General features: G+C 41.4%; 1 protein-coding gene across 6 annotated transcripts in view; it reads left to right on the forward strand.

Moving 5' to 3' along the window:
- Window positions 1–734: 734 nt before the first annotated feature.
- Window positions 735–22,329, forward strand: part of TCTN1 (tectonic family member 1) — a 28,416-nt gene continuing 6,821 nt past the window's right edge. For 3 of the 6 annotated variants that reach the window (XM_053902013.1, XM_019467464.2, XM_019467465.2), the window contains exons 1-8: window positions 735–1,029; window positions 4,074–4,194; window positions 10,913–11,043; window positions 12,398–12,549; window positions 14,253–14,340; window positions 15,878–15,987; window positions 17,757–17,783; window positions 22,088–22,222. In XM_053902013.1, coding sequence (XP_053757988.1) covers window positions 810–1,029; window positions 4,074–4,194; window positions 10,913–11,043; window positions 12,398–12,549; window positions 14,253–14,340; window positions 15,878–15,987; window positions 17,757–17,783; window positions 22,088–22,222 — 984 coding nt within the window. In that variant the 5' untranslated portion in view covers window positions 735–809. Of the gene's footprint in view, window positions 1,092–4,073; window positions 4,195–10,912; window positions 11,044–12,397; window positions 12,550–14,252; window positions 14,341–15,877; window positions 15,988–17,756; window positions 17,784–22,087; window positions 22,223–22,329 lie in introns of all 6 variants that reach the window. The other 3 variants (XM_019467468.2, XM_019467466.2, XM_019467467.2) reach the window with 3 other exon arrangements.

Here is a 22,329-nt window from a genome sequence, read left to right on the forward strand (position 1 = left end):
CTGGAACCTGCTTCTGATTCTGTGTCTCCCTCTCTCTTTGCCCCTCCCCCGCTCAGTCTCTCTCTTTCAAAATAATAAATAGACATTAGAAATTAAAAAAAAATATATTTAGTAGCTTTAGGGGATAGGTTTCCAAATTTCCCTCCTGTCACTGGTTGCGTCAGGACATTTGTTAAAAATATTGATTCCTGGAGGTGACTGGGTGGCTCAATTAATGATTGGACTCTTGGTTTCGGCTCAGGTCACCTTCCCAGGATCATGGGATTGAGCCTCACGTGGGGTTCCTCGCTGAGTGGGCAGCCTGCTTAAGTTTTCTCTTTCTCTGTCTCTCTCTCTCTCTCCCCCTCCCTCTCCCCTGCTCATGCTCTCTCTAAAATAAAAAATAAAAAATACAGTCTAGCAATATAATATAGCACAAAAATACCATAAAAAATCACGTAATTAAAAAAAATATATATATGTATATATATTCCTGGACGCTACTCCAGACTTACTGAGTCTGAATCCCAGGAAAGTACTTGGAAACACGCATTTTTTAAACAAGCCTGGAAGTTGGCTTGCAAACTGCTGCGGGGATTCACAAGCCCTTCACCCCTACTAGCGAAATTTCACTAGCTTCACGCCACCCCAGGTCTTCACGCCTCGTCCCGCCCCTGTCCCCGCCCCTCGTAGCCGGCCTTACCCAGGCCCCGCCCACCGCGGTCTCGTGTGGCCTCGCGGGACCATTCCCATAATGCCCCGCGCCAGGCCGCGGTTGCCAGGCAACGCGCGGGGTCCCCGCTGCGGGTCGCGTGGGGTTCCGCGGGGCTATGGGTTCCCCCGGCCTTCGGCCGCTCCTTCTTGTGCTCCTGGATTGCTGCGCCTCCGTGAGCGCCCAGGCCGCTGCCACCCCGCCTGTGACGACGGAGGGCTTCAACTCTACGGAGGCAGCCTGGATGACTCTCCGACCCGCCTTGTCTCCTAGGCCCCCCGGAACCCCCAAGGCCCCCGGGCCCTTCTCTGGCCCCAGGCCCACTCCGGTCACGGACGGTGGGTACCAAGTGGCAGTTCCTGGGGATCCAGAGTGATCCAACCTGGAGCGGTTAGCCCGGGTGAGGATGTAATAATGATAGTTAACATTTATGGAACACGCAGCTGTGTGCAGGCATTTCTAAGTATTTCATAGGCTTTGAGTCTCTCAGCAGCCCTTAAGGGAAGATAGACCTCATTATTCCTCTCCTACACATGAGAAAATTGAGGCTCACAGAGCGTAAGTGTGACAGTATAAAATCTTTGCAATTACTTGCAGTGGTCCTGGACAACATTATGCTAGAGGTAATAATGAACGAATTGTTACACCTTTGCAGCCAAAGGTGAAATTCTGTAAATCCAAAGTTTCTGGGCAGTTATGGAAGTTGAATGCGTAGGATGCGTTGAACTTTTGATTTATCAAAAAGAGACGCCAGATGTCTAGTTTACTAAATGTGACTAGGCCCTTGTCTGTTGACTTCAGTTATGAAAACCCAGGATTCCTCCCATGTTGAGTTGGAGGTGGGAAGCGATGAGGTGAGGGGTGATGCCCACCTCTTAGGATTCATCCTGAGGGATAATTAACATATTTGTCAGAAAGGGACCTAATGCTGGAGTTACACATTAGTGAATCTTGTATAATGTGATAAGACATGGATGACTTAAGGGGATGGCTGTAACCCTGAGATGCTCAGAGTGCAAAATTTTGTGAATATGCTTTTTTCTGGGTGAGGGTTCTTAGCAGTGAGCAGTTTCTCAAAGGGGTTTGTGATCTCAAAAAACAAACCAGACCAAAACATCAAAACTGTAAGTCCTCTGACTGTAACCCCAATAGGCATGCAGTATTTTTTTTTTTTTCCTTTGTGAGAGAAAAAGATCTTGAGTAAGGCTCAGTATTAGTTGAAAAGTTGTGATTGGCTGACACCATGTACTCTAGGACTTCAGTTCCTGAATCATCATTTTTCCAGAGGGCCTCCTTTATACATTGTGTGTAAGGAAACGTACAGAGAAATACATTTTTACATTTTCTGTTTCAGTATATATTAACCAAACTTCTATATTGAAACTGTCGATTTGGTGAATTAGGGGAGGTAAATAAATGATATACAGGAACAGAATTCAATATCCACAATTCTCTAAGGTTGGGACTGGGTTGTCCTTTATCCATCTAAGTATTCCATCTGTTTATGTACTTTCTCCCCACAATAAATCTATTCTTGAAGCATCATTATTCGGGCATGTGTTCAGGGCTGTTTTTCCAGTATGGGGGATGCATTTGCATTTCATCTTTTTAAAGGACCCCTCTCTAGATCTGTGACTGTAATGATAAGAAATGACAGTTGGCATTTATTAACTGCTTACTGTGTAGCAGCAGGCCCTGTGCTAAGCTTTTCATCTTAATGTATCTCATTTAATTCCCAATGGTGTGGGTTATCCCCATTTTCTGGGTAGGTGAATTAGTTGCCTGATTAGGTCCCACCCCTGCCCTGAGTTGGAGCAGGGGCTGATGGAGTGGAGAACTGGACACCACGTGCAGAATGGGTTATAGATAGAAGAGAAAAGTGATAACTTCATTCTTGGTCAGCTCTGTTCATTAATATCTTGCTCTAGAGCCAGGCATGTAGATGTTAAGAGGTCTAGAAGAGCAGCTGAGCGCTACTTAGACCTTGGGAGTGCTCAGCAGATACTTGTTGGCTGATTAAGTGCACTCACATCCTGGATAGAGACTTTTTTTTTTTTTCTTCCCTAAGTGGCGTTCTTAAACACTATTGCTTTGTCCTTACTGGTCATATAGTTACTTACAAGGGTTTTGAGTTCTGAAAAACAAGTCAAGATTGTAATTTTAAGCACATAAGGCAGGGAGCCTAAACACTTTTTTTTTTTTTTTTTTTTTTTTTACATTAGCTTGCACACGTTGCCTTTTCATTTCTCTAAGCACATAGGAGAGTCCTTGGCTAGAGGGAAGTATGTAAGCTTAAGGGGGAAAACTTTTGTGTCTCAGATGAAGAAAGGATTGTGTATTTATTGGCAAAACCTTCCTCTTACACTTCCTTCCAGAGGATGCTGTTGTACCTTTTTTGAGGTGTATTTTGTAAAGCTGATTTTTGTCGTGAAATAGTTCATTCATGCAAATCAGAATGTTGAATTGACTCTCTACCACCATTTGCTTAAGGTCCTTGTTTGTTTTGCATGAGATTTGTTTTTTTTTTTTTTTTTTTTTTGAAAAAGGAAACAAAACATTTTACGTAAGACTGAAGCATGATCTTATTCTCCTCTTCTCAGGAATAATTACTACCATGAATTCCCTGTTTATCATTCTTATGCTCTGCCATCTTTAAAAGGGTTATCTCTCCCCTGTTTGACAGAATAAAATAGAGATTTAAAAATCCAGATAGTCATTATTAAAAATTAAGTGTTGTGAACTGGGGGGATTTCTACCCTTTCTATCCCCCCCCCCCCATGTTTTATTATCTAAATTACCAAAGATATTTCCAGAACCCCAGGTACAAAGCACCTGAGCCAGTTTGATTCTTGGTTAATAGTTTGAATGTGGGCTCTGTTTTAAAGCTGCAAGGTGACATCTGAGGAGAGAAATAAGATTGAGAACCCTGATTCCTGGTGGCCTTCATTGGGCTCTTCCTCTGAATCAGAGTCTCCAGAGGAGGGGCTTGGGAATCTGTACTATTACACCAGGTTCTTATGGTCCGGCAAGTGATTTAGCATGCTGGTTCTTAAATTATCGGCATCACCTGGATAGTTTTGAAAAACACAAATGTCTGGGTTTCATAGCTTACCAAATCAGAGTCTTTGTAGGTAAAGCACAAACAGAACTTTCCAAGTGAGTCAGATGATTAGCTATTTTGGGGAAACTTCAGATTGAGGAGTATTCAAACTGACTAATTTTCACTTCACAAATTTCCCTCTCCGCCCCCAACCTGAAGTGCAGAGGGAAAAATCAAATGGACCTTTTGTATGATATGGACTTTTGGTACTTTGCAGTGGCAGGGGGCAGTCACTCCCTGCTGATTGTGAAGTTCTGCATCCCACCTCTTTTGTTTCTGTAGTTGCTGCTCTGTGTGTCTGTGACTTGTCTCCAGCACAGTGTGACGTCAACTGCTGTTGTGATCCTGATTGCAGCCCCGTGGATTTCAGTGTCTTTTCTGCCTGTTCAGTTCCAAGTGTCACGTAAGTTTGTGATGCATGCAGTTTTGATGGAATTGAACCAAGATTATAAAATTTGAGGACACAAAGTGAAAAGTCTTCCAGGCTGAAAAACCCATACCCGGTTTCCTGAATTTTGCATCATTCAGAAGCCATGCTGTCCAAACCAATATGTTTGGAGTATGCCTTATTTGCATCCAGCCAGCTGATAGTGCAGGCCAAAGAGAAGAGAGAGTCTACTTGGTTGAGAGTATAAGGAAATCTTTGTTTCCAGAGACTGAATTACATTTCACTCTGATTTGTAAACAGATAATGTGCACGTTTTTGTATAGGTGAATTAGTCTCATGTATATAGCGTAGGGTGAAAAGTGCAGTTTAATTTTACAGCTTTTGTTGTGGATATAGTACTTGTAACAAAAAATTAAACAGAGAGGAAAGCTTTGTTTATACTTTTATGATGTGTAAATCTACTGGGGATTCTCACAGTTCACATTGTATAGGAGAATAATGGCAAATAACATTCCCAGTTGATTATCAGGTTAAGAAATAATCTCTTCTGAATGGTTTGTTTCTCGTAATTCAGATTTCAAAGCTCTTTGAAAAATATAGCACTTAAAAGAGGTTAATTTATTCAGGATGGGACCAATTTATTATTCAGAGATAGCTAACTTAAATTTAGCTATCTCTGTAGCTGAATTTGTAGTAAATTGTAGCAGTTGATACTTGACAGATTGAATGCTTTTTGGAAGTAGGATGTGTTTTTCCATGAAGAACTATTTTATTGATCAATGAGAAAGTGAATCTACTCCCAATATTGTAAAAATGTTTGGAGAATGGTATGTTGTAGTCAGATTACTTTTCTGGTTATCTGGGCTACATCATAGTTAAATCTTTGTTAGAAACCATTCTGCTTTTCTGCCTTAGTAAGTAACAGGAGCCTGAGAGAGATTTCAGCTCCAATTTGAGATGATTATTTAGAATCTTTTTTTTTTTATTAGTCAATACTGAATTTTAGATATAGACTATTTAGAATATGGGTCAGCAAGCTTTTCCTGTGGAAGGCCACATAGTAAATATTTTAAGCTTCACAGGCCAGGGGTGCCTGGGTGGCTTAGGCAGTTGAGCGACCAACTCTTGATTGCGGCTCAAGTCATGATTTCACGGTTCATGAGTTCGAGCCCCGCATCAGGCTCCACACCAAGATAATGTGGAGTATGCTTGGGCTTCTCTCTCTGTTCCTCTCTCTCCCCACCCTCCCTCCCTCCCTCCCTCTCTCTCTGCCCCTCCTGTGTGTACTCTTTTTCTCAAAATGAATAATAAACTTAAAAAAAAAAGCTTCATAGACCAGTGGTCTCTGTTGCAACTTCCTCAACTCTACCATTGATGAGCAAAAGCAGCCATAGACAATGTGTAAATGAATGGGCATGACTGTGTTTCAATGAAGTTTTACAAAATTAGGTGTGGTTTGTGGACTCCTGGTATAGACATTAGAGCTGAATCCATAGTGCCCTCAGGAAAGGACCTCAGAATTTTTTTTGAGTTAGTTTTCTGCCCCCTTTACTTATTTATTTACATTTAAAAAGTTACATTTATAAATATTCATTTTTAAAAATTTGTTTAATTTACATCCAAGTTAGTTAACATATAGTGCTGTAATGATTTCAGGAGTAGATTCAAGTGATTCATCCCCTATGTGTAACACCCAGTGCTCATCCCAACAAGTGTCCTCCCTAATGCCCCTCACCCGTTTAGCCCATCTCCCTACCCACAAACCCTCCAACAACCCTCAGTTTGTTCTCTGTATTTAAGAGTATCTTATGTTTTTGTATCTCCTTGTTTTTATGTTATTTTTGCTTCCCTTCCCTTATGTTCATCGGTTTTGTATCTTAAATTCCTCATATGAGTGAAGTCGTATAATACTTGTCTTTCTCTGACTGGCTAATTTCACTTAACATAATACCCTCTAGTTCCATCCACGTAGTTGCAAATGGCAAGACTTCATTCTTTTTGATTGCCGAGTAATACTCCATTGTGTGTGTGTGTGTGTACATATATATATTCTCCATATCTTTTTATTTAAAAGAATTTTTTTAAGTTTATTTTTGAGAGAGAGAGATATGTATATTCTCCACATCTTTTTATTTGTTTAAAAAAAATTTTTTTAAAGTGTATTTATTTTTGAGAGAGAGAGAGAGAGAGATAGCATGAGCAGGGAGGGGGCAGAGAGAGAGGGAGACACAGAATCCGAAGCAGGCTCCGGGCTCTGAGCTGTCAACACAGAGCCCCATGTGGGGCTTGAACTCATGAACTGTGAGATCATGACCTGAGCCGAAGTTGGACGCTTAACTGACTGAGCCACCCGGGTGCCCCCACATCTTCTTTATCCATTCATCCATCAATGGATATTTGGGCTCTTGCCATACTTTGGCTATTGTTGATAGCGCTGCTATAAACATGGAGGTGCATGTGCCCCTTTGAAATAGCATACCTGTATCCCATGGATAAATATCTAGTAGTGCAATTGCTGGGTCATAGGGTAGTTCTATTTTTAATTTTTTGAGGAGCCTCCATACTGTTTTCCAGAGTGGCTGCACCAGTTTGCATTCCCATGAGTTAGTTTTACTTACGACTTTCTCCTAAATACAAAGTGTAGAAATAATGAAATAAAAATTAATAATCCTAATTAATTATTTTTATTATGTAAGTTCTAATTCATAAAAGGTTTGTTTACATATGCTTAACTGTCAGCAGCTAATTAATGATTTGTAAATTTATTGTTAAGGTTATTAGGTTAATGTCTGTTTTCCTCACCAGATGTGAGGTTCATGAAAGCAAGATTAATATCCCTCTTACATACTTTCTGTCACTAGTGCCTAGTCTAGCTCCTGCCACATAGTTGGCCCTCATTAGAAGTGAGTTGACTCTGTGGGTGAGTTTCCCCCCTCCACCCCTAACCGGCCCTCTGGTATTCTCTTTTGACTTCTCTACCACTGTCCTCTCAGGAAGACAGCCAGGTCAGAACCTGCAGGCTACCCTGACTCCTGCCTCTTCTTTGCCTTCTCCATCTAGCTGTCTTTCACACCTCGTGCTTCCATGAGCACCAGTGTAGAAGATGAGCTACATGCGGCCCTGCCCTCCAAGAGCTCACTGACAAAGGGAGACGGAGGAATGGTGGCAGTGCTGCCCCAGGCACTGAGACAACTGAGAAGAGTGGCATCTAACTTGAGCAGTTGGACTAAGGAAGTCTTTCTAGAAAAGACAATCTGAGCTGGGTCCTGAAGGATGTGAAGTTGGCCGGCATGGAATTGGGGAGGGCATTCCAGGCCGAGGGAGCCACGTGACAGAGTCCTGGGAGTGAGGGGGTATGGCCTGGCCTGTTGCCTTAACTGCAGGTAGCTGAGTGTGGCTGGAGAGCGGGACTGAGAGGAGTATGCTGCAGTGGCCAGGGTCAGATCCTGAGGGGCCTTGTGTGCACACTGAGGGTTTGGGTTTTGTCCTGAACTCTGCAGGATGCCAGGGGTGAGGGGATTAGATTCCCACCTTAAGCAGTTCTGCGGCAGCACGGATGATGATGGGTCACAGGGGCTAAGCCTGGTGGCAGGGAACCAAGTAAGAAACTGTTGGAGATACGGATGAACAGGTGCCCTCCTCCCCACGCTGAAGGTGGTGACTAGAGACATATGCAGAACCGATACGCCTCCACTGCACAGGATTTGAGAGCAGGCAGACTGGAAGGGGAAGAGTAAGGAGTTCCGTTCTACTGAATTCTTTACACTAGCCCTTGTGTCTGTCCATTCCTACTCCCTCTGTATAAGGTCACACCTCATTTTGTCGCTTGCTATAAAAAAGCCTTCAGAAGCTCTCATTATCTACATACTTCTTAGCCTGGATTCAGATCTATCCCGATTCAGATCTATCCCCAAACTCTTTCAGATCCTACTTCCTACTAACCCGTCTTGTCTCCTCCATGCATCCGAACTTTGGTACTCAAGAATTTTCTACACCCCATCAGTACATTACCCATCCTTGGCCAATGCCATTCTTGCACTCTCTAACTCCTGTACATCCTTTAAGACGCAGTAGGCCTCGTAAATTTTTTAGTGCTGGATCTTTTCTCATAAATACTATTTATAGGTTCTTTATGCCCACAGTAATGACCAATATCCCATTAGAATTATACAGAGCTTTTGGAAAAGCAGCCACTTATAAAATTGATAGCTTCCTTATACTTCAGCAATAACCATCAAAAAATATAATGAAAATGGGTCCTATTCATAACACCCCATAGAAATGTCACATAAAACGTAAGTACTTAGAATTTATGTGAAGAAAACTGAAATATGGTGTGAGACCTAAAACATTTGAATACATGGAGAGATAATTTTTGTAGTGGGATGAGAAGAATCATTATGTAAACACTTTAACTTATAAAAACTTAATTTGTAGGGGTGCCTGGGTGGCTCACTTGGGCATCCGGCTCCTGATTTCGGCTCAGGTCATGATCTCATGGTTTGTGTGCTGGTACCACACAGCGTGCTTGGGATTCTGTCTCTCCCTCTTTCTCTGCCTGTCCCCTGCTCACTGTCTCTCAGATAATTAAATAAATAGATAAAAATAGTTAAAAAAAAACACAAACACCTTAATTTGAAGTGTAATTCCATTGTCAGATGGGGGTGGGGTGGATAATACATCAGCATGATTGGAAATTCATCTAGAAGAATAAACCTGAGAACAGCCAACACATTATTGAATAAGAAGAGCAAACTATCAGCTTTCAAACATGTCGTAACATTATAGTAATGAAAGTAATGCGTATTGCTTCAAGACAGGTAGATCAGGATGAGAATAGTCCAAAAATCCGTTCTGTGTACTGATTTTAAAAAACCCACAAAATACTATGTATTTTTTTCCTGTTTAATATATAGTAAGTATGATTTTACAACAATGGAGTAAAGTTTGGATCACTCAGTAAATGATGTAAGATGGTAACTATTGAAAAGTAAAAATGTTAGACTTCTGCGTCATAGCGTTATATCAGTAAATTACCAATAGATCAAAGAGTAAAATGTTAAAAAAATTAATGAAAAAATGAAAAATATAGGGGAAATTTGTTGTTCTTGGGTTAAGGAATGTCTTTTAAGCATAAGCCCACAGGCAAACCATAAAAGATTGATAATTTTATTTAAAAAATCAAGGGGTACCTGGCTGGCTCAGTCCACGGAGCATGTGACTCGATGTCAAGGTTGTGAGTTCAAGTCCCATGTTGGGTGTAGAGATTACTTAAAAATAAAACTTTTGGGTTAAAAAAATTTTTTTATAAGTAAGGCTTCATACCCAGCATGGAGCTCAACACCAGGCTTGAACTCATGACCCTGAGATCAGGACCTGAGCTGAGATCAAGAGTCTAATGCTTAACTGACTGAGCCACCCACATGCCCCAAAAATAAAATCTTAAAAAAAAAGATTAAAACTTCTTTATTACAAAAAACACCATAAAATTGAAAGGTAGCAAACAGGGAAAAAATATTTACAACACATGACACTCGAGATTCTTAAAAAATGGACTCTTGCAAACCAATGAGAAGACAAATATCCTCATAAAAAATGTTGAATAGGTATGAAGAATCACCTTACCGAAGAAATACCAGTGAGCAATAACCATATGGAAAAATGTTTACACTCACTAGTAAATGAGAAAAGTCAAATTAAAACAATGAGATAGCAGATTTTTGCCTGTGAAATTGGCAAAGTGTAGAAACTGAATAATGTGTATTCTTGGCAATAGTACAGGGACATAGGCACTCTTCACTGCAGTACTGGTGAGCACGCGTCTTCCCTTTCTGGAGGGAATCTGGCAGTATGTCTCAGAAGCCTTGAACAATACACCTACCTTTTGACCCAGCAATTCTACCTCAGGGAACACAGCCTGAGGAAATAGCTGGAGACGTTCATAAATATGTGCAAGGGTGATGTTAAAGCGTTATATGTAATCGGGGAAAGCGAGAAACAACCTAGACCAACAGTAGAGAATTGGCTAAAAAAAATTGGGGTAGCTTACTTAAATAAATTGGTATAGAATGAAGCCATTTCATATAGTATTGCAAAAACATATTGATGACATGAGAAATGTTGGGCAGTATATACTGAGAAAAGGTCTTAAAAGCAGCACATAGAATATGATCCCATTTTTGTTACCTTGCTATCTTCACACCATACCTGTATCAAAATGATTACACTTTGTCAAATCTGGGATTGGTTGAAGTCTTGACTGTACCCTAACTTCTAAGCCCCCAAACTTCCAGATGACTTCACATTTTCTGATTTTCAGTCTGTTGAAGTCAGCTTTATTCTAAAGACAAGGAATTTTGGATCCATTCTGGGTACTTGTAAACAATCTGAAGTTCTGCAAAATTTTATAATTGATGGTGTCAGAGTTTTACAAGGTTCATTTACATCAAAATTATACCCTGATCTATATTCTGTACTTGATACGATTTCCTTAAAGGTTATTCTACTTGTCTTAATATTTTCTCTGTTAAAGGAAAAAGTTTCAAATGCCGAACATTTTAACACTGAATAAACCAAATAAAAATGGATTCAGTTCTAACATCACGCTTTCATAAATATCTTCCATGTAGTTGTTAACGTAGTACGGTACAAGCATCTGACAGTTTTAAAATAATCTTGCTAAGATTGTGTGCATATGCCTTAAAATTTTGTATTATTATTTTTTAATTTCCAGGGGTGATAGTCAGTTTTGTAGTCAAAAAGCAGCCATCTATTCATTGAATTTTACAGCAAACCCACCTCAAAGGATATTTAAACTTGTTGACCAGATTAATCCATCTATTTTCTGCATTCATATTACAAACTGTAAGTATTTGATGCTGATATACTTTGAGAAGCCCTGGAAATTTTTTCTTTAAAAAGTTCTTTTATGGAAAAAATGTCTCATTCAGTTAGATTTAAAGCATTCAGTTTATGGTTTGGCTCAGGTGTATCTTCTGAGGCCTTTTCACAGGCGACTGCAAAAGCTTGATAGGCCTGTGGGCACGCATATTTTCATTAAAACTTATGTGCTTATGTAGTTGTCTTTTGAAGTTGCATACTTTATTTCACAGGTGTTTACAATATGTAGGCATGCGTAGGAATCTAGATTTATTTAGGTTGTGTGTATATTTATGTAGTTTTTTATTTTCTCCTGGTTTTTTAATGGTTGAAAATCAGGTTCAGCTTTGGTTTCAATTTCCTTTTTTCTCTTTTATTTTTACTAAGAATATTTGCATGAAAACAGGATCTTTATTTTTATCTGAGCATTGAGCTCAGATAGGGGTCTAGAGCCAAAAGTACATATAAGTGCAAAGTGTTATTAAGATATCCAAGATCAAAGACATATTTATGGTTTTATTGCTTAAACTTCATCATCTTTTCAGAACGTCTTTATATTTTGAGTTCGTTCCCTTGCAGTCGAAAACCAGGCGAATGCTCTGTGATTGGCAATCTAAAGTAATGACTGGTCAGTTATTGTTGGGACCTATGACGTAAGACCAGGCAACTGAGCATACCAGCCCATCTCCTCCTCTCTATTCCATACACAGCACATTGTTCTCCTGGGCGTTGGTTGGAGGTGGCTGCGTGATGGTAGAAACACAGTCTTTTGTCCCTGTCACCATCTGCAGAGAGCTGTACCTCTGAGGTTGATGCAGCCGGCTCCCCAGTCCGTGGGCTGCAGAAAGATTGATTATTATTGGCTTTTGCTGTGCTTCGCCTGCAGGCTTTACAAACCATTACTTCCACACTGTTAGAGGAACAGGCTGAACCTAGGGATCCTGTTTATTTAATAAGACTCGAGAAATTTTGGGTAAAGTAAATATGGAAAGAGACACTTTTTTTTTCATATCAGCCTTTAAAAAAAAAAATTTAATGTTTATTTTTGAGAGCGAGCAAGCGAGCACGAGCGGGGGAGGGGCAGAGAGCGAGGGAGATACAGAGTCTGAACCAGGCTCCAGGCTCTGAGCTGTCTGCACAGAGCCTGACAAGGGGCTTGAACTCACGAACTGCAAGATCACGACCTGAGCCGAAGTTGGACACTTAACTGACTGAGCCACCCAGGCCCCCTTCACATCAGCCTTAATGCTACTTAAAAGCTGTTTCCAAAATATTATGTGTTATATATAATGCTCATATTATATTGTATGCTGACTTAGAATACTTTTTCTAAAAACAGATAAACCTGCGTTATCATTTATTAATCCAGAAGTGCCTGATGAAAATAATTTTGATAAATTGATGGAAACATCTGATGGTTTTTCCTTGAATTCAGAATCAGAGATTTCTTTCACAATCCAGTCAGATGCTCCAGATACTGCAAAATATGAGGTGAATCAAGAACTTGATTAAGTCCATTCATCTTGTTGCAAATATCCTGTCCTTGTGAGTTAATTTTTCAGTATGTTTTCAGCAAAACTGGTTTCCCTGAGACAGAATTCACATTACAGAGGGGAAAACTTCATGTTCATGCCTACAAATCAAAGATCACAAAGATTAAAATTGAGTAGTTGAATTCTAACGTAAGGTTTTTTGATTCTTTAGTGAGCCTGCATTTTTCTCTGCAGAAATCTTTGTGCTTCTCCACCTCAAAAGACGCAGCAGAGTGTGTGAGTCATGCTGTTGGGGACACAGAGTGGATTAGTTGTGTGCCTGGTCCACTTCTCAAAGCTGTATTTAGTTTTACAGATTTTAGAAAAATGTGTGCCATTTTATATGCTATCCATTAGTAAACTTTTCAATGTAATATACATTAACTTTGAATAAACTTCAGATTTTTTGGAAACATCTTAAAAGAGAAATATAAAAACATTCTGTGCTAATTCTAAAAGGTAAAAGCATCGAGGTACATATGATGGAAAGGCCATAGTGTCCATGAAAATGCACATTGGAAATCACTGTTAATAGATCAGCATATATTCCTGATTTTTAAGTGCATCTATAAAAATATACATGTATAGTATTGTATGGAAGTAGGATTTGTAGTTATCTACATTGTTATGTAAGCTTCCTTTTTTATTCAGTGATAAATCTTACGCATCTTCCCATATCAATATAAAAATTACCATTTCTTGATCATTTTCCACATGCCAGGCACTGTGCAAAGCTTTCCAGACATTACTTCACACAACCCTGAAATAATGCGTCTTGTCCCCATTAACCGATGAGAAAAAGAAACTTCAGTCTAGGAAAGTAACTTATCAGAGCTACTGTCGGAGCTACAGTTTACTGATACAAAGTATACCCTCTGTGTATGTATCATCATTTATTGTTGAACCATTCCACTATTAACAGACATTTGTTTCCGGTTTTTGCTATCATAAATAATCCATAAGGAACATTCTGATAGATACGTATATCTTTGTCTGATTAAATCCTTAGGATACATTCCTATAACTGGATTAACTTGGGCGAAATGAATGGAAGTTTAAAACCTCTGTCTCAGGTTGCCCTCCAGAAAGATTATAGGAGTTTAAACTCCCAGGTCCAGTGAAGGAGAGGGCTTGTTTCCCTAGATCCTTGTTGGCACCGAGATTCAAGAAAATTGGCTGTATGCCCAATAGCTGCAAATTTTGATTTGAATATTGGGGAAAAGTTTCACATGGTTTGGTTTTGGGAAAGAAGGCCTATCATTTTTATGATTTTGATGTATACCGTATCTGTTATTAAATAATTATTGCTAATAAAAAATAATTACCTGTCTCACTTCCGTTGCTGGCTACCCAGTTTCTGTCTGCATTGGGAGATGCTATGTCAACTTCTTTATATACCTCTCTGGAGGAATTCTGTAATAAAAAAACAAAACAAAAACCCTGCAAATACAATAATGTTCACACACAGAGACATACATCCTTAAAAGAAAGGGATGGGGCACATGGGTGTAAGCTCCGTGTGGGCAGGGACCATATCTGTTTTTTGTTCATCACTGTGTTCCTGATGCCTGTAACTCTGTCTGGCACATAGTAGGTGTCTCGTAAGTGTTGAATGAATGCTTTTAATAGCACCATAATAGCTACTGGTTGGTCTGTTCACAGTATGGGGTTCGTCTGCAGACTTCAGATTCATTCTTGAGATTTCCCTCTCCCCTTACGTCATCTCTCTGCACTGATGATAACCCTGCAGGTAAGACAGTGGGCAATTTTTTCTTTCTCTCTATAAACAGAGTTTGGTCTTAGTTTAAATTTATAGTAGTCATAATGGAACAGGCTTCATAACTAGAAACAGTCTATCTTTGAAAGAGGTCTCAAAGGTTATGCAGTTTAGATTCCCAACCAGTGCCCAGATCTTTTCTACCATGTGACTGCATGAGCACTTGTAGTGATGGGGAACTCACTACCCGAAACCAGCCCACCGTTGTTTAACCCTGCCAAGCTTGGGGGAAGTTCTTTCTTCACTGGAGCTAAAGTTTGTCAATAGCTAATGTTTATTAAACACTTACTTTGTGCTGGGTATTGTATTAAGTGCTTCCACGTGTTTTTCCATGAGGAAACTGAGGAACATTCAGTTTCTTGCTCAGGCCCGCTCAGGCAGTGGCAGAGCAGGGATGCAGCCCATGCAGCTGCTTCCCATGGATCCTGCTTCTCCTTTCAGGAGCATCATAGACTCTGTGGAGTCACCGTCCTGGCAGTGGGAGGCAGCAGACATGGCTCTCCAATCCTTAAGGCAGCAGGCAGCATCACAGTGAAGAAGCTAGCTGAGTAGTGTATGGTCACATGTGGCCGAATGGAACATCATTTCGTACAGGAATGGAAGTGGAGTCTGTTGAAAAGATGCTCAATCTTGCTCACAATAGGAACAGTGTAAATTAAAACCAAACTGAGATACCATTTCCATCCAATGGATTGGCAAAGCTTAAGAAATTTAAGACTCTGGAGAGTCTTGATCTCCAAGCATTGATCTTACATACCTGGTGGGACCATAAATTGGTACAGCCTCTGTGAAGAGCAATTTAGCAGTATGTGTCAAAATTGCAGGTGAATATGCCCTTTGACCCACTGTTCTGCTTCTAGGAGTTGGTCCTACAGAATGTCTGGCCCACATGCAAAATTGTAGATCGCAGCATTGTTGGTGATGGCAAAGCCAGAGATAACTTAAGCGTCCATTAATGTGGAACTGGTTGAATAAATTGTGGCAGATCTATGATAGAATACTGATTATCCCTAAAAAAAAAAGGAGAAATCTCTTCATATTCTGAGCTAGACTGAACTCCAGAATATATTGTTCAGTGAAAAAAAGTGAAGGGCAGAATATATTGCACATATTTGTTTCTAAAAGGGGAAAGGAATACTAAAAATACATATACCCACGCTTTTATTTGCGTAGAATATTTCCAGAAAGATACACAACAAACTTGACGCTGATTGTCTCTGGAGACAAGCAGTTGTTTCTGGTGGTGGCTGGGCCGGGGCGGGGATGGGGGGAAGGGGACAAGGGTTGGAGAGAGACTCTCAATATCCTTTTGTGCCTTTTGAATTGTGTGAATGTATAACCTATTCAAAACACAATTTCTTAAACCCTATGTGAAGCATGTTGTATATCTGTGTTATAACTTATTTTACGATTTTACTTAGATTACAAGTTTTTAGTTACCATTGGACAGTTGAAAAATTTCTTCTCTCTCTCTCTCTTTTCCCCCCCTTGGGAACGTTATGATTTCTAGCATTTCTGGTGAACCAAGCTGTTAAGTGCACCAGAAGGATAAATTTGGCACAGTGTGAAGAAATTGAAGCCCTTGGCATGGCTTATTACAGCAGCCCTAAAATTTTGAGGGTAAGAATTATTTTGAAGCAAAACTTATTCATCAGGTTTGTTTTCTGTTCTTTGCACTCTTTTTTTTTTTATAAAATTTTTTTAAACATGTATTTATTATTGAGAGACAGACACAGAGCGTGAGCAGAGGAGGGGCAGAGAGAGGGGGAGACACAGAATCGGAAGCAGGCTCCAGGCTCCAAGGTGTCAGCACAGAGCCCGATGTGGGGCTCGAACCCACGAACCGTGCGATCATGACCTGAGCTGAAGTTGGCTGCCCAACCAACTGAGCCACCCAGGCGCCTCATGTTCTTTGCGCTCTTTTGAAATAATGACAAGTATAGAAAAATTTCAGTACCTGATTGACAATTCAAGTTTAAATTTGTCTTCTCTGGTTCTTCAGTATACTGTTACCAAAGATATTGAAATAATCACTTAAAATAATTTTTATTTTTACATAGCTCATATTTTGCTTTTAGTCATTGTGGGTTTTTTTTTTTTTTTTTTTGCGGGGGGGGGGCTCTCGCTCATTTTCATGGTAACCGATAATGTCTGTCTCCTGAATAAAAAAAGACTTTAAGAACTGAAAACTTTAGAAATTATAAAAACATCTTAATGTGTGTGGCAGAAATAATCACATCAGCACCAAAAAGATACCTCTCTGAGAAGCAGGCTGGAAAAGAATAGAAAATCCACGTTCTGGTTCACTGATGAAATAAGCAGGAAAAGACAGGTAGGAGATAGGGTTGCTGGAGAAGGGGAAGAGGTCACGGTGTTATCGAGGCCCCTTCTTTCTGGTTGCAGTGACCAAAGCCGGAAGGGAGTCAATAAGAGAGGCCACTGGCCCACTTGGTGGATGGCATGGAGGGTTGTGAGAGGTAAAAGTTATTTTCAATAATGAAAAACCATATGATTGCTGTGAACCCTCACCTCCTGATTTCCTTATTTTGGGGGGAACGGGAAGGGAGGAGGCTGGTCCATGACATCAGTATTCATCTGGGCTGCAGTTTTCAGAACCAAGTTTAAGCTTTTCCTCTCCCATCCCTTTCCCTCTTCCCCTCTCCTCATAAGTCAGCCACGTAGATCTTTGAATTCTTGCAGGTATTTGACCTCTCATGGTGGTGCTCAAGTAGCCCCTCAAGCGTGCAGTCTCCGCGCTCTCAGCCCAGGCCTCCCCAAACATGTCTACTCAGCCCCCACCCCTGAGTTCCCTTTGGCCTGGTAGGGTGTCTTATGATGAAAAGTGAGGTTGGGGGAGACGGGGACGGAGAGTGAAGGGAGGCCGAGGCCTTCGGAAGAGTACTCTGCTGTGTTGGGGACGCAGGAGCTCGCCATTGAGTAGTTTGGGCTAAAGGCAGGAAGAGCAGTTAGGAGGCTGTGGAATCACCTGGGCCGGTGACAGTGGCCTTCCAGTGAGGACAGGTGCAGGAGGGTGACCTAGGAGGATAGGAGCCACATCTCCCCCACAGTACTGTGTCACTGGTGACCATGTAGAAAGTACGTAAAGATTACAGTGAAGCATGGAGGCTTCCAGAGACCAGCTCTGTCAGGCTGTTCCATTAAGCTTCCAGTCTAAAAGAAATGAATATGGAAGGAAGACATAAAGTCGCCTTTGGGTTAGGAGATAGATATAAAAATATGTAGGTGGCAAGTCTTGATTAAGGAAACTGTTTTCTTCTTTGTGAAGTCCGTGATAAGTTGAATATATCCTTTAACCTGCGGTCTGAAAAAGCAATAGAAATGTTTCTTTCCGTTGTACTTAACAAAATTTGTTGTTTCTTTTTGTTTAGGTGCCTGGTTTAAGAACAAAGGCAGAGGTAAGAGTATTTCTTGGTGGAAAGTAAGATAGATTATAATATATGGTCTTATTTTTGAGCCCTTTGAAATGAATACACTTATGATTAGAAGGGTACCTTACTGCCAATAACAAAAACATTTGCCAAAAGGCAAACAGAAATGAAATAGGGAAACTCCTTAGTAGAGGACCTTTTTGTAATTACAGATTTTGAAAATTTGTAAAATTTTGAAAAATACAAAATTTTCAAAACCCCCGTTTTCATAGTTTGCACTTTTTCATATTTAAATGGTTTAGCTATGTTATTGACAATGGGTTCACACCCATTGGCTTCTGTGCTTTCCAGGCATCCCTTTAGATCTTCTTGGTCTCCTGTCAGGAGAGCTGGTTAGCTACCAGGATGCCTTCTGTCCATCTGTCTGGGGTAGAAGGTAGAAACAGTGAATGGTCCTGTGAATGTCCACACTTGTGTAGGAGCTGAACCCTCTTGGTATAGCTTCAGGGGTTGAGGTATGGGTGTCGATTCTGTCCGACCCCACTCCAGAGGCTCTGTCAGGCTGTGGTCGGGAGGCCAAGGTCTTCTCGTGGGTATGTTAGAGCAAAGGAACATGGATCTACCCCTTATTTTTGGGTCTGCACCCTGTGCCTGTGAATACAGTCCCCAAGGAGGACCAAGTTGATGGCCTTGTCATGGTCTCCCACCAAAGCTCATGGAATCGGTTGACCTTGGTTCAAAATTCAACTTCGCCATTATTTTCTCATATGACATATGCCTCACTCTCCCCAGTTGTTGAGCAGATGGTAAGTGTGTGCCCCAGAAAAGGTGTAAGGCTTGAGTGGGAGAATGCACTTAGGTACTCTGCACAGTGTCTGGTGCCCAGGGAGCACTTGGGACAGTGATACCTACTGTAATTGATTTCGTCAAGTCTCTAGACACAAATGTGTTTGAGGTAGACATTTGAAAGGAAATAGTCATGTGACTTCGGACTTCACACTTCTGTGTGTAGGCCTGGATTTCCTCATCTGTGAAGGTGTTTTCAAACTTGTTCAGAGTTTTTCAAATGTGATCTTAAGCAGAACTCTCCCTACTGTGTTAAGTTGGATTGAATCCAAAGCCCCTGGTTGGAGCAGGGGTGGGGCCCAGAGCTCTCCACCTGCCTGGCCTCCCCATCTCTCTCCTGTTTAGTCCTTCTGAGGAACCTATGGCTCCCAGGAACCCAGTTTGAAAACCATACAATAGACTAGCTTTCAAATACCTCAAATCAAAGTGCTTTGATTCTACCATTCAAAACTTGAACGGTCTGTGGGGACAGCGATCCTGTCCATCTTGTTCATGACATATCCATAGTAGTAAGCTGGTGCCTAGTATGTACTGGGTACTCAGTGGGTTACGTGTTAATTGAATCAGTGCCTAGGGGATTGGTTCAATCAAGCAGGGAAGACCTAGTGTGAGGATGACGGGTGTTATGGGAAGGGGCGTGCTGCGTGCTGAACACTGTTCTCATTCCTATGCACGTCTGAAGTCCATTAGTCTGTTAGTCTCAGCAGTCCTGGGAGTAGGGCCTGTTGTCACTCCCTGGTACGTGAGTTACAGAGCAGTTGAATTAGCTTGCTCAAGGCTGCCCAGTGGGGAAGTGGCAGAGCTGGGATAGGAATCTCCAAAGACCTAACTCTCAACCACAACACTGGACAAGCTATACTGTGTGCCAGGCCCCCAGTTACAAGCTTCACACACATTCCTTCTCTGCCTCCTATGGCCATGCAGTCAGGAAGTGGCACTGGGACTTAGAACTCAGGTTTGTGTGATACCAAAGCTTGTGCTCTAAAGGACAAATATATCAACTAATACCAGAGATTGTTGATAAAGATTTTTAAAAAGCAACTTCCAAGATTTGTTAGAGGATCAGGAGTATAAAAATCGGATCTAGGCTCCCCGTTAAGTGCAGCCTGTTAGGCTTGCCTGGAATCGTTGTTAATATCTATTGAACCATCAATGAGAGATTAAGTTACGGCACTATATTTCCACTGTTACGTACGCTTTAGTTCTTGGCCACAGGGTAGCTTGGGGGTGGGATAGGACCGAATAGGACATTCAGGAAACCAGAGTAGCCCCACCATTTTCATTCTGTGACTATTCCAGTGGCTGTTGCCAGACCAGTCTTTCCAAAGCTTGTCTAACCTGGGCCCTTCGGTTTTTGCCAACTACGTCTGTATACCACCGGAATGGCTCCATCACAGGCTGGTGTGGAGGGGTGTGCGCTTTCTTAGAACCCAGGATTCGTGCTGAACCAGGGATCAGTAGGTTCAGATAAAGAGATCCAGGGTTGTCCTTTGAGGATGTAAACTGAGGAGTTCGTTAACTCATAGCAAGGGACTCCCTGTGTAGGTCTTACGTGGATTGGTGGGCTTGTTATGCAGAGGGTGTTGTGGTGCTTGGTGGTGCCCTTTTGCCACTGTTGTCACATGACAGCTTGTCTTTGCTTCCAAACCCTGTCACGTTCCTAGAGGTTTGACTTATAAGGACAGTTACAGGTCCTCTTGGTCATGGGAGCAGATGTGTAACAACTACTTATTTATCTATAAAATGACAGCTTAAATACCTAGTAATTTTGAATTATAAACAGCATGGTACATGATTGAGGGCAAAGTTCAAAGCAATATAAACAACTAGATACAAGTTAGATTCCTTCCTAAACAGTGATTTCTGAGCACTGACATTTAAAGCAAACATCAGATTTGTCACATGGTATGAAGAGGCCCAACTCCCTAGAGGGTTGAGCCATTTAAAGGATTGCTTGCTGCTTGTTGTTCTGCTGGCTGTGGCCATAAATGAAAAATGTCCTTTATTTTTTAAAACAATGTTATTTATTTTGAGGGAGGGAGAGAGAGAGGAGCACGCAAGCAGGGGAGGGGCAGAGAGAGAGGGAGAGAGAGAATCCCAAGCAGGTTCCATGCTGTCAGCGTCCAGAGCCCGACACGGGGTTTGAACCAACACATGGTGAGATCATGACCTGAACCAAAGTCAAGCGTTGGACACTCCACCGACTGAGCCACCCAAGTGCCCCATGAAAAATGTCCTTTAATAGCATTGGGTTAGGCAGAGCTTCCTGATTCTGCTTGAAAGATTTATCTGTCTCTGTTTTCTCTTACCATGATCCCACCACTCTGTGTGTGTGTGTGTGTGTGTGTGTGTGTGTGTGTGTGTAAGGGTGTGTGTAGAAGTTGGGTGTGAAGTGGGCCAAGGGTATATTCAGGGAAGGTGTGGGGGTATAGGGAGCTTTGTTCTGGGACTGTGCAGAATGTGCTCATGTGTACAGAATGAGGGCATTTATCGGTAGGAGCTGTGCTCTGGAGGTGAATATATGTGAATGTGAGATACAATTCACATACCATAAAACTCACCATTTTTAAGTGTGCGATTTGTGCAGTTTTTAGTATATTCACAAGGTTGTGTAACCATCACCACTACCTAATTCCAGAACATTTTTTAATTAACTAATTTAAAATGTTTATTTTTGAGAGCGAGAGAGAGCGAGCGAGTGTGCGTGCGCATGTTGGGGAGGGGCAAAGAGAGAGGAGACGGGATCCGAAGCAGGCTCCAGCAAGCCCGAAGTGGAGCTTGAACTCACGAAATGTGAGATCGTGACATGAGCTGAAGTCAGACGTTCAACCAACCGAGCCACCCAGAACATTTTCATCACCTCAGAAAGAACCCCTGTGCTCATTAGCAGGCACTCCTCATTCTTCTCTAATCCTCTCCGTCAGCCCCTAGGCAACCACTAATCTACTTTCTGTCACTGTGGATTTGCCTGTTCTGGACATTTCCGATAAATGGGATCATGTAATATGTGACCTTTTGTGTCTGGCTTCTTTCACTTAGCATCATGTTTTCAAGATTCATCTATGTTGTGGAATGAATCAGCACTTCATTCCATTTTATGGATGAATAATATTCTTTTGTATGGCCATACTACATTTTTCCATTTATCAGTTGATGGATCATTGCATTGTTTTCAGTTTTTGGCTGTTAGGAATGCTGCTGTGAACATTTGTGTACAAGTTTTTGTGTGAACATAGATTTTCGGAGATAACCACTTTGAAAGATTTGGTAATATCCTTCTCTAGTATTTTCTGTGTAAATATATCTACATATAAGCAAATGTATCTTTGCAAGTGTGGAACTATAATATGCATACTGTTGTGTGGCATGCTTTTCCCTGCTTGGCAGTCTGTCGGCGGCGGAGTTTGTCTCCAGTTTTTCGTTACTGTAACCGATTCATCTCTATTGGACGGTGTCCTCAGTGAGCCATCTCCTTTACTTGGCAGATCCCTATCACTGTTCAGTCCATCCTCATGGAGTCTCTGAATAAAACGCTAGCCCGACTGGAGGACACAGGTGTACTGAACCAGGCTCTTGTTGAGGCTGGGGACGTTAAAATCTGCACTAACGTTGTTCTTGAGGTAGGTGCCCAGTTTGGCTTTGAAAGCAGAGTCTGTGGCAAACTCAGGCTGCATGGCCCCGAGGGAGGACCTGGACGCCCTTCAGAGGGGGCTCTGGCCCATTCTGA

Source organism: Panthera pardus, unplaced genomic scaffold (genome assembly GCF_024362965.1).
Source record: "Panthera pardus isolate Hobbes unplaced genomic scaffold, ASM2436296v1 HiC_scaffold_15, whole genome shotgun sequence".
NCBI lineage: Eukaryota > Metazoa > Chordata > Mammalia > Carnivora > Felidae > Panthera > Panthera pardus.